Source organism: Molothrus ater, chromosome 5 (assembly GCF_012460135.2).
Source record: "Molothrus ater isolate BHLD 08-10-18 breed brown headed cowbird chromosome 5, BPBGC_Mater_1.1, whole genome shotgun sequence".
Taxonomy (NCBI): Eukaryota; Metazoa; Chordata; class Aves; order Passeriformes; family Icteridae; genus Molothrus; species Molothrus ater.
Window position 1 is genome coordinate 34851750 of NC_050482.2, and position 12473 is coordinate 34864222.

Below are 12473 nucleotides of genomic sequence, written 5' to 3' on the forward strand. Positions count from 1 at the left end.
AGTGAGGGTGAAGGGCTGGTGCAGTTCAGCTCTTCTGCTGGACAGATTTTTAATTACTGTTTGAGCTTGAAGTGAATCAGAGAAGTGACACTGTAACATAATGTGTAATATTATGGAAAACAGATGCAGATCAGCTCATGCTCCTAATGCTGAAGCATAAAAGTGTATGGTGTTCAAGGAACTGATCAATAATTTGCTAGCTTTTTTCTCCATTCTTTCTGTTCCTCGAGAGAGTGTGAAAAACAAATGCAGCCCAGTAGAAACAGAGCTCTTTGCTGCAGATAGAAGATTGCTATTCCTTTCAATTAATTCAATCTGAACCTGTTTATGCATCTCTTGTGAACAATTTGCTGAAAATTTTTAGCACTTTGCTTCCCATCAGACTGCTGGAAGTCTTGTAAATCCTGTGCACTTGGTGTAAGTGGGAAGTAAAATTAATTTCTTCACAAACAAGGCTTCTCAGCTTTACAGAAAGGACCCAGTGTAAACAGATGGTTTTAAAAATTATATATTGCTGAACATTTTTTTCAAAACTACTTTAATCTACTTAGCACCGGCAGTCATTGAGTAGATTTTTTTCTTTTATCCAGCATCTTAGTGGTGAAGATAGGCCCCTAGGTGTCCTGTAAGGGTATGTTCAAAATGGTGTAGATGTGATCAAAGAGGGTAAAAGGGCTCTTTCTGCCATCTAGTGGCAACAAAAAAACCACTTCTATTCACTTAATTAATAATCTCATTAATTGTGTCTGCATTGTCAGCAGAACGAACTGCCCTAAATTTAAGAAGATAGCCATCACTTTTTACTCCCCTTTTCCACAAAATGAACAACCTCTATTTTCCTTACCTTGACATCTCATGAAAAAATCCAAATCCTTGTTTATTGTCTGAATGCCTTTTGAGTGCACTGTTTTTAAATTTCCTGTGTGTGTTTCCCTATATGATACACTGGTACTGAAATACTTGAAGGCTTAGAAACCTTTCTTTGGTGCTAAGACACAGGGAAAAGATATTGTCCACACAGGGAGATAAAATGTTGCCTGTAGTGGAATGCACCTCTAAAACCCTTCTGAAGATGGGTGGGTTCCCCTGTGGAGCAGGCAGCATTTGCCTCTGAAGGAGCAGTGAGCTCTCTGGAGCTGCCACATTTCAGAATGGTTGCTCTTATACTTAAAACTGATTTCTGAGGCTTGCTGGTGTCCCATTTCCCTGTAGCCATTTACTTCTTTCGACAGGCAGCTACCCTTGCCACCTTTTACTATCTGCAGCCTGTGCTTCTCTTAAAAAATATATGGCTCTGCTTGGATGTGTTACAGCTCCACACTGGTGGGAGGGGATAGAAAAGGAGACCATTCATGCCAAACAGAATCCTTATTCATGGGTCAAGCTGTAAGGAACTTGGGCTCCCACCTCAAAAAGTTAATTGGAGCCTTTATGTAATTAAAACTGCAGTTCTCACTTTCCTGAAAGTGATTTAGCCTGGATTCTTTGCAAGATGAAGCATAGCCCCTACTTTCCCCTAGACCTGTAGTGTAAGGGTATTGAAAATGGTGAATAGTGTGGAATGACTAACAGAACCCTGCAGAAGATACTGTTAAAAATAATGTCTAAGTTGTTTGGTGGGTTCTTTTTTTGAGTACATAAAGTACTTTGAATAAAAAACATCAGAGAAGGCCAGTGTTTTATCAGCAGCTCTTAAAAGCTGCATTTTGAGCCTCTCTATGTAAGTATAAATTCTCTATAAGATTAAAAACTATCTGCTTGCTGGCTTCCATCTCAGCAGGAGTCCAGGAAAATTTTTCTGTTGTTAATTTCACAGTGGTAACAGTATGATACTTCAGAAAACAAACTTATCTTGTCATGTAGGATTCCTACTGTGCCCTCTTAATTCCTGGTTATCCCCTGCCTGTTCCATTTAGTTAAGTAATTTATCATATTTAAAACTAGTTTTATGCCTTTTACGCAAAAAGAATTTAGAAAAAAATTTAAACCTCTACATAATCGTCTCCTTTTTTTGGGTTATAATTACAGCAATAGCTAGTTCAAATTTTTAACTGTGGGGCGCTTGGGTACATTACTGAAGAAGGGAAGGTTTCTAAAAATGCAACTTTATTTAGGGGGAAAAGTAGCAACTTGCCAAAACCACGTTACCATCAAATTAAATTAATAGTCTGTTAAAACAGGGTTAGTGAGAAAGATGATGGTATACCATTCCTTGCTGGAGCCAGGCTTGTGCTACCTCTAGCTGCACTTGATCCTTGGGACAGGTGGCCTCTTTGCCCACACAGTTTGTCCTTTCCAGGATTGGAAGAAGTTTGAGGAAAGTCTCACATGACACTTCTGCAAGGTCAACTCCTGTGAGATTGTATGTAATCCCCTTACAAAGAATAAAAATGTAGCCATCTCTTTTGAACTTGAAAAAAAAAGAAAAAGGAAAATTAAACCTCACAATTTTGGAATTAAATCTTGGAATGACCTGACCTGGGTAAAGATGCCAAGGAAGCCGGTAATTTTGCTGAGAATCTGGAGTTGGAAGTTGTTCTTTATTTATTTGTTGTGTATGCCAGTATCACAGTGTTGTGTGTGCCATCTGGACAGCTGGCAGGTAAAGAGCTCAGTTCTGAGGAGCAGCCAGCTCCCGGTATGTGGCTCTTTCACAACAGTGGCATATGAAAAATCTTCACCTAAGCTGCACACTTGGACACAGGTTGGGCTCAACAGTTACAGCATGGTGGCACATTATGTCCAGCAGCTCCCAAAAACAGGTTGGTAGAAGTGGATTTCAGCACTTAGATTCTTCAGGGTGCTGCCAGCCCTTTGCTACAGCCAGGAACCTGCCTAACGTGGTCTAGTTCAAACAATCCCATCCATTTCCAGTCTTTTGTTATGCAGATTCTTCTCATTCCACATGTTCCAATAAAGGTTTTCCCTCCATAGTCACAATGTGACTCTGAAATTCAGTGAGTGTGTTGAAGCTTTCTGCATTTGAGATGATTTCCTTCATTTCAGTTGTCACAGAGTACATGTCCAGTGCCAGTTTCTCCAGTTCTGCCACTTCTTTTCTTAAATGTGCTTCCATCTTGGTAATAACATTCAAGCCTGTGAATGTTTAGATAATAAATCCATTAACCATTCTTTTGGTGAACAAATCTTTGTATCAGGTTTAAAAAAGGAATTTAATTATTTCAATCAACCTATATCTCTATGATTGGCCATACTTATAGGAAAAATAGGTTGGGAATGGTGTGGGTGTGTTTCAGCCTTCCATTGCAAGGCCTCACAAGAAAGCAAAATAGCAAGAAAGACTGGAAAATGCTGCCTAAGATATGAAGCTCAGTCTTGTCCTGGGGCAGGCATCTGCATCATTTAACTTTTTCCATGCTTTATCTTAAAACCTCGTAGGGTCTGTCTGGGGTGTTAGCTCCTGCACTTCTTACAGGACAAGTATCCTGCTCCTCCCATGCTCCAGGGGTTACAAAAGCAAATTGCTGCCTGGGTTGTTTCTTGGCTAGTTTATATTAATCTGATTTTTGTGCTGATACTGCTCGCCCTCTTGTTATTTCCCTTGTTAACTCCCAACCCCCTAAGGCATTTGCAACAGCTAGTTAATATCTTCTCTACCTTTATTTTGACAAATTTGTTTAAGGAGGTTCTAGCCTTCTTTAGGGCACATGGTGTTGACACCAATTTGCCCTGTTCTTGTGTATTAGCCTTTCAGGTTTTTTTTTTCCTGTAAGAGGAGATAATACACTAGATATTAAGAAATTTTGTGCTATAAGGGTGGTAAGGTACTGGAATGAGTTACCCAGAGAAGTTCTGGATGCCCCACCCCTAGAAGTGTTCAAGGCCAAGGTGCATGGGACTCTGAGCAGCCTGCTCTGGTGGAAGGTGTCTGTGCCCACAGTAGGGACGAGCACGAGAACAAGATGGTCTTTAAGGCTCCTCCCAACCCAACCCATTTTAGTATAGACTTTTAACAGAAAAGTGCACTCTTTTCCAGATGGGGTCTTAACAGGGTTTGTATGATAGCTTCTGATGGAGTTTTTGATGCTCTTAAATACCGTTCTCTTTCTGACAGATTAACAAGGTTGGTTACTCCTCTATCTTTAAAAGCTAAAGCAGAAATGGTCGAGAGGAAAAGGTTTCTTTAGATCAGGAACTGCACCATTCCCCCTCTTGTTCATCTTGTTATTGGAATAAAGAGTCTTCCACAGAAGCCAATTATTAATTAGAAGTTAGATTAACCTCAGAAAATTTTTCTTTGAAGACAGAGCTTGAGCACTTGTAAAAGACTGGCCCAGCTGCCAGTCTTGCCAACTTGCTTTAATGAAAACAGCTGTAACATTTCAGAGCTGAGCAGTGCTGTTCACACAATCTAGATCGTACAAGCAAGAGGGTAGGAAATTTTACCTTCTGAGAGAGGGTTAAGCAGGATGTTCACTGTGTTCTTGTCTGCCAGGAGTCCCAGCCTGTCACAGGAATTGGATGGCCACGGGAGGGGCCGGGGGATGCTCTGGAAAATGGTTTGCAGGCAGGGTCTGGCTGCTGCTCTCCAGAGGAGTCCACCGAGCTCTCCAGTCCATCACAGGGACAGAGCTGGGCTGACCAGAGGGTGCAGCTGAGGCACGGAGCAGCTCCACAAAGAAACAACCCCCTCAGAGTCATCTCCGAGAGCTGGGGCCAGCCTGGAGGAGGCCTCGGAGCAAGACTTCCACTACCTATGGGGGACCTGTGAGAGAGCTGGAGGGGAACTTTTTACAAAGGCATGTAGTGGCAGGCCGAGGGGAATGACTTTAAAACTGAAAGAGGACAGATTTTAAATTGATATTGGGAAGAAATTCTTCCTTGGGAGGGTGCTGAGGCACTGGAAAAGGTTGCTGGGGCAGCCGTGGATGCCCCATCACTGGCAGCGTTCCAAGACCAGGCTGGAGGAGGCTTTGAGCACCCCGGTGTAGCGGAAGGTGTCCCTGTGCAGGGCGTGGAAGCGGGGCGCCCTTTGGGGTCCCGTCCATGGACGCGTGCCTTTCCCGCGGCGCAGCTCGGGCCCGCTCCCGAGCGCTCCGTTCCGCCCCGGCCGGCGGCGGCAGCGGCGCGGCCCCGCCCCGGAAGCCGCGGGGGATGGCGGTCGCGGGGCGGCGGCGGCGGCGGGAGCGGCGGCGGGGCCGGACGGGGCGGGCGCGGGCGGCGGCGGCGGCGGGCGGCGCCCCCGGGCAATATGTTCAAGAGAATGGCAGAGTTCGGGCCTGACTCCGGCGGCAGGGTGAAGGTGCGGCCTCGGCGGGACTCGGGCCGCGGGGGGCGGCGCGGTACGGCAGCGCCTCTCTGAACGCGCTCTGTCCGCTTGTGCTCCTTTCTTTAGGGCGTTACCATCGTGAAGCCGATCGTGTACGGCAACGTCGCGCGGTATTTTGGGAAGAAGAGAGAGGAGGATGGTCACACTCACCAGTGGACGGTGTATGTGAAGCCGTACCGGAACGAGGTACGGCAGAGCCGCTTCCCCGAAAGCCTGGTGCGGCTTTGGAACAGGCGGGCTAGGAAACCGGGAACTGCCATCCACGGAAATGTGCAAAACGCCTGTGGATGTGGCACCTGGGTCATGTCATGGCTTAGTGGTGATGGCCTTGGGGTAAGGGTTGCGCTCCGTGATGTTACAGATCTTTTCCTGCCGAGCAGCACCGGGACGTGGGGGTTTGAAAAGCCGGGATTAGAGGAAAGGGCAGGAGGGTCTTTGGCTGTAAGCTGAGAAAATAGAGAGGCTGGTGGGTTTCCAAAAAGGAAAACCGTGGGAAAGGCATGCTTCGTTTATGTTTTTTGGAGTGATCTTTCCAGTGTAGGGGAAGACTGGAGAACATTCATGGGGATGAAACTAAATAAAAGAGAACTGTGTGCAAGAACTAATTTTTCGATTTACCGCTTTGCTTTCCTTCTGTGCTTAAAGTCAGAAGAAATAGTATTTAAAATCAGAACGAATGTAGGCACATAGGATAGATGACTGAATAGTACCTTGGTGTGCTGAAATAATAATAATCAGAAATAACAATGTTTCTGTTTTAGGACATGTCTGCATATGTGAAAAAAATTCAATTCAAGTTGCATGAAAGCTACGGTAATCCTTTAAGAGGTGGGTTTTGCATTTCAGCAGTTGTTCCTAGAATTGGGCTTTTGTTCCGGCTTTATCATGGTATTAACACTTCTGTGTTGCCTATTGCAGTTGTTACCAAACCACCATATGAAATCACCGAAACAGGCTGGGGTGAATTTGAAATAATCATTAAGATATTTTTCATTGATCCAAATGAAAGACCTGTAAGTACACTGAACTTTTAACAAAGCTTAAATAATTAACTATGGTGGCCGACAGCTCTAGGAAATTGCTGGACAAAATAAGTCTCACTGTAATAAAAGTCTCTTCTTGTAGAAAATTATTCTAAGGATTGGTCACGTTTTCTTCTTTCTGTGCTACACTCCTGGTATTCATGACTGCTTTTCCTGTGCTTGGCTTCTCTGACATTTACTAACATGTGACTACATATTGCACCTTACCTGGGTTGAGCACACACTGAGGATTTCTCTTCCACAGAGCTTCCAAGTTCTAGGATATTTAAGTATTTTAATTTTTATTTTTTCTGTCAGATCAAAATCAGTCAAAAAGCAGCAGGGCTACTATACTAGCATAAATCTCTGCCTAAGAAGACCAGGTTAAGAAACTCTGTAGTTGCGTAAAGTGCTGAAATTAATTTCTTTCTTCTATTCCTGTGTTTTAGCCATATCTTGTAGGTTTGTCTCTTCAGATCTAGTAGGAAACTTGATTACTCTGTTTTAGGGAAAATGATGTTTATTTCGGGAAGGACTGAGTTCCTTCTGTCACATGAACAATCCTTTTTTTAATCCATTTTTTGCTGAATGAGAGTGAAACTGAATTTCATGTTTTCCTGGAATACGTGGTGATTGGTCACAATGGGTTTCCCGTGCTGTTGGGCTCGGTAGCACCCTGACTTTTATTAATTCCATTCACAGCTTGACCAAGCTCTCCTAAGGTTGGTTGGGTGTTTTTTCTTTGCTGCTGTTCTTGGAAGGCTGTTTGGGAGCCTGTCACATTCTTCCTTTCCAGGAGGTCCCAAGGGAAGTCAGGTACTGCTCTGTTCCACCATGGCTCCTGGGCCTGTTTGTGGAAGGGGAGAAGCGTGGGCTGTGTGTGCCCTTCCCAGGCCAGGTGGTCAGTGGCTCCTCAGGGCTGCACAGAGAGTTCCAGTCCTCTCCCCACCCTGCCATTTGCAGTGCAGGGATGGAAGAGTCACCCCAGAAAGAGAGATTTCAGTGAAAAGCAATTCACAGCCTCCCTGGTGCTTCGTTTTCTCAATAGAGGATAAGGTCACAGAAAGCACTTTCTAACTGATTAATTGAGAAAGTCAATTTGAATTAAATCACCCATTTGGAAATGGTGGTATTAGTATTTTTTATATACCAGTCCTAAACCACTTTCCCAGACATTTTTAGTCTCAAGAGGCCTTTAGATAGTTGGCATGTTTTAAAAGTTAATGTTAAATTCAAAGTAACTCTGCTGAAGCTATATGACATTTATATTTGCATTCCTAAATATTTTTAAATCTTATACAGTTACTTTGTAGGAACAAATACTACTTGTTGATATGTAGAACAAGTTTTTTATTTTGCTACAATTTTTAAGCTAATAAAATTCTGTCTTTTGAATAGGTAACTTTATATCACTTGCTGAAGCTTTTTCAGTCAGATACCAATGCCATCCTGGGGAAGAAAACTGTAGTTTCTGAATTCTATGATGAAATGGTATGAGCATTTTTATTGTAATCCTCACTTTATTTTGAAGAGTATTAGTGATACCATATACCATGTATTTTTCTCCTTCATTAGATATTTCAAGATCCTACTGCAATGATGCAGCAGCTGTTAACGACGTCTCGTCAACTAACACTAGGTGCTTATAAACATGAAACAGAGTGTAAGTTGAAAATTAAAATATTTTAAACTTTAGAAATAACAATAGTTTGATTCACTTTTAATGTATTTTGGGGGGGAGCTGTAACAGTACAATGGATTTGGATGCTGCAAAAAGATGGTAATTTTGCATTAAATTTAACTTCAGCTTTTGCAAGGGTAGTAATACTTTCCTGAAAACTTTAAGATTTTCTTATCCCTATGGCTCTAAAAAAAAGGAATTAGGAATTACTTGGTATGAAGAGTGATGGCATGAACTATACCTACTCTGACATCTTTGAAATGAATTAAAACAGAGGATAAATGGAGGCCACATTATGGTACAGTTCTGTTCAGCACTGCAAGCAAAGGTCACACTTGAGGCCTGAAGTACGGAACAGTTAGTGATGTTTAAGTCAAAACAGCAACTCTTTGTGGATAAAGAGTAGTGTCTGAAAGCTCTTTTTTCCCTTCTACTTCTTTAACTACGTATGTTGGTAATTTCAAACATACTTCTTAAGTACAGCGTAATGGTTTTTGTGTCCTTTTTATCCAATTTGTTTCCAAATATAAGCAAAAATATTAAAGGAACTAAGGAAACTAAATTAAAGATCCATTGGTTCATAAGTTGTAATGCATTTAGTGTTTATTTCTGTTCTGATCATCTATATTTCATCTGTTATTTGCTTTCTGAGAGTAGAAGATGTAGTATTTATTGAGCCAAAATCCTGCCCTGTTAATTACAAACATTAATCCATTGCAGTCCACCCCACCTGGCCTTTTGTTCACCCAACAACAAATGTCATGTCGTTTTTGGCCAGCAGAGCTAAGAATGGCGAGTGATTATGAATTTGAAGCTCTTCAAAGTTAGGGTTCCTATTTGCCTGATGTCTGCTTATCTCTGTGCATATGTGAGCCAATTGTATTTCCTGCCTCAGTTCAGCTAGTCTTGAGGTGGATTTTTGTTATTGTTACATGTTACAGTTTTTGTTTAGAAATATGTTTAATAATATGATGGATAAAAACATCCAAATTTAAACTTTTTTCATTTAAAATTTTTGGATATTTCTCCAGACAATAGGTAGAAACTTTCAGTGTGGTTTCTTTGTATAAAGACTTCCTTAAAATGTGCTAATGAAGCAGATAATATTTACCACTGCCCATAGCTATGTAATTTGTGGGATGTGAGTGAATTCCACAGCCTTCACGGACTTGTTGGCTTTACCATCTTTGTCCTAAAACTTGTGAATGTAAAAATAGTAAAAAATAGGTACTTGATGTCAGATATTCATTAAAGCAGGGCAGCACAACTGAAACTTTCAGATCTGTAGAATTAAACTCCAGTGAGAGATAGAAAATTATTACAGTTACATGGAGAAGGAAACACAGAATGGTAGAGGCTTGAAAGGACCTCTGGGTGCATCATATCCATCCCCTGCCCTAGCAGGGCCACCTACAGCTGGCTCCCCAGGACTGTATCCAGATGGCCTCTAAATGTGGCCAATGATGGGGATTCCACAACCTTCCTGGGCAACCTGTGCCACCACTTGGTCACCTCCACAGGAAAAGTTTCCTGATGTTCACAGGGAAACTCCCATGTTTCGGTTTGTGCCTGTGGCCTTGCGTGCTGTCACTGGGCACCACGTATTCATAGTTCTCTGTAATTTCCCATGTATTTGCTGTCACCATGTCAGATTTTATTTTCTTCACCTAATCTTTAAAAAAAATATGTAGAAAATTATTTTATTAATTGTATAGCTATCTGCAAAACTGATGGGCTGAGGGATGAATGAGGCTGCAAAACAAACTTTTTTTTTTTAAATCCAGATTCTTATGTGGATACCATTTTGATTACAAGCATTAAATTTCTAAAGCTAATAGTAACAGATTTTTTTCTTTCAGGACAAATGCTATCCAAATTACTGTTTCAGTTAAAAAAAAAAAGGCAAATTTCATGGCACTTAAAATAGATATTTTTTCTTTATCAACTGCCACAGTTGCAGATCTTGAAGTGAAAACCAGGGAGAAGCTTGAAGCTGCCAAAAAGAAGACTAGTTTTGAAATTGCTGAGCTTAAAGAAAGACTAAAAGCAAGTCGTGAAACCATCAACTGTTTAAAGAATGAAATCAGAAAACTTGAAGAAGATGATCAGTCTAAGGATATGTGACAAGTTGTGCTGACTTGAGTGTGTACTGAAAATGGAAAGACTTCAGTCGTGGCATTGTATGAGTTCTCTTCAGTTCTGTAACTGAGACTATGAGAATTTCACTGGCAAATGATTGAAGTTTGTGGCAATCAACTCCAAAAATGGAAGAAAAAAGAAAGAATGTATCCTTGTTTTATAGTTAAAATCTGTGGGTACTTAACGATTTTTTTCAAGTGGAAGTGGTCTTGAAGACCAGACTACTTTTTCTTTGAAAACTGCATTTGAGTCGTGTATGAAAACTTTGTATTAAGTCTTGTATTAGTTCAATGTGATTTTACAAAATGCTGGTGTTTACTTTTTTTACTTTTTTTTTTCTACTGATTGTTTAGACATGCATCTTTAAAGCTAAAAATAAAATATGCAGTTTTTATTTTAATGTTTTTTGTCTCTGTCCAGCTGTGGGCTTCAACATCTGTAAGTAAGCTACTGTAACTAGCATACTCTGATTTCAGGCAGAGGTTGAAATACAAAGGTATGCAAGTTATTTAAGTCTGGTTACAGTGATTTTTGGCATGTCTCTCTTTACCAGCACAATGGAAACTTTCTGAAAACAGGATTTTAAATAACTTGTATATCCACAGGTAAGAGTTTCTAGCCCCAAAGCTGCTTTAACACATACAAATGCATCAATGCTACAGACTATGCTCAGAAGCAGCAAATTATTCCAGTACTGTTTTGTAGGATTTTGTTTCATATTTGTACTGTACTACACTCACTTCATCAAATATTGTCTCTGCCACTTCCTCCTCTCACTCTTCCGTGTTCCAGCCTGCTGTCCCTCCCACAAGAGACAGTCTTCCATTAATTCCTCCAATTGGAGAGCTGCTCACAGGCTACATTTCTTCACAAAGCATGACGTCCCTCATGGGGTCACAAGTCCTGCCAGCAAACCTGTACCAGCGTGGGCTCCTTTCCAAGGGGCCACAGGAGCCAGTCCAATGCAGGCTTCCCACGGGATTACAGTTTCCTTTGAGCATCCCTTTGCTCTGGTGTGAGCTCTTCTGCAGGCTGCAGGTGGATCTCTGCTCCAGCACCTGGAGCATCTCCTTCCTCACATGCCTGCAGGGCTGTTCCTCACACATTCTCACTCTCTCTGCTCCTCTTCCCCCTGCCCAAGCAGGGTTTTTTTCTCCCTTTTTAAATCAGCCACCTGCTGGGCTCAGCCTTGGCCATGGCAGGTCCATCCTGGAGCTGTCTGACATTGGCTCTGGTGGACACAGGGGAAGCTTCTGGCAGCTCCTCACAGAAGCCACCCCTATAGCCCCCTCACTACCAAAGCCTTGCCACATAATTCTTAAGTCACTTGCAAGTGTTTCCCCTAAAATCTACATGATCTCATCAATCCTTTTAGAACAAAGCACTCCTTTCTTCATATTTGAAACAACTGATGATTGATGGGCTTTTACATGGCTTGGTAAAGTGAAAGTTTCATCACTCAGTATGTAGACTTAAGGTTTTCATTCAGAACAGCTACTTGGCATACTTGGTTTATGGTATTGTGAGTACACATAGGTTGAGGAGCAGCTTGTACTGTGGTATCCAGACAGATCCTTCCTAGCAGTGAAGAATATCCAAATTTGTCAATTTTTGGCTACCTAAGTGCTTTGGTTTCTTTATTCAGTAGCCAATTTCCTTTTAAGCAGCAGCTGAAGAAGAGTGCCATTTTCAGAGCTGTGCACTGAGAATAAGACTTGCATGAGCCACAGTATGTTGTGCATGCTGAAATAAAAATGGGAATGGAAAGCACAATTTTTGGTGTATACAACATTATTATTTTCGTATTTGTCAGTTAAAATAATAGTAATGATGACCAACTCAAACGGAATATTAAAGAGGTTCTGCAGGAGCTGTGACTAACATGAACAGGTCTGCTCAAACAGACTTGAACTGACCAAAAAATAATGGAGATGTACCTTTTGAATCCTTTGTGGGAGCCTGAAATATTTTTTTTTCGTTTACATCCAATAAACAGCTTAGTTTCCTAGGATACAGAAGCAATGATCTTGGCTCCACTGCTAGTAGCGATCAGCATACTAGACCATTGATGTATTTTCTGTTTGGAGTTAGTGGTCTTTTTTTCTTCAGTTTTTCTTTCAACTTTTTGGTATTTTTTTTCTTCTCCTTTGCACGCTTTGCAAAGATCCTAGAAGAGTCATTAGACTCCTCTCTCAAAAATAAGAAAATAGTTCTAATTTGCTAACACAGCTGTCTGCTGAGTAGTCAGTCAACAGACGACAGGAAGAGCACGTTCTGCTTTACAAAGTTCCACGTTAGGATCTGTGTTTTCATTAGAAAACACTTTTTTCAGGTGCTGAGA

At 41.5% G+C, this 12473-nt stretch overlaps 1 protein-coding gene across 1 annotated transcript; it reads left to right on the forward strand.

Moving 5' to 3' along the window:
* Positions 1–5171: 5171 nt before the first annotated feature.
* YEATS4 (YEATS domain containing 4) lies at positions 5172–10532 on the forward strand. Its single transcript, XM_036401619.1, has 7 exons — positions 5172–5263; positions 5357–5476; positions 6052–6118; positions 6209–6303; positions 7711–7803; positions 7888–7975; positions 9948–10532. The coding sequence occupies exons 1-7, from the start codon at positions 5213–5215 to the stop codon at positions 10115–10117; spliced, it is 684 nt and encodes a 227-aa protein (XP_036257512.1). The 5' UTR covers positions 5172–5212; the 3' UTR covers positions 10118–10532.
* The last annotated feature ends 1941 nt before the right edge of the window (positions 10533–12473 follow it).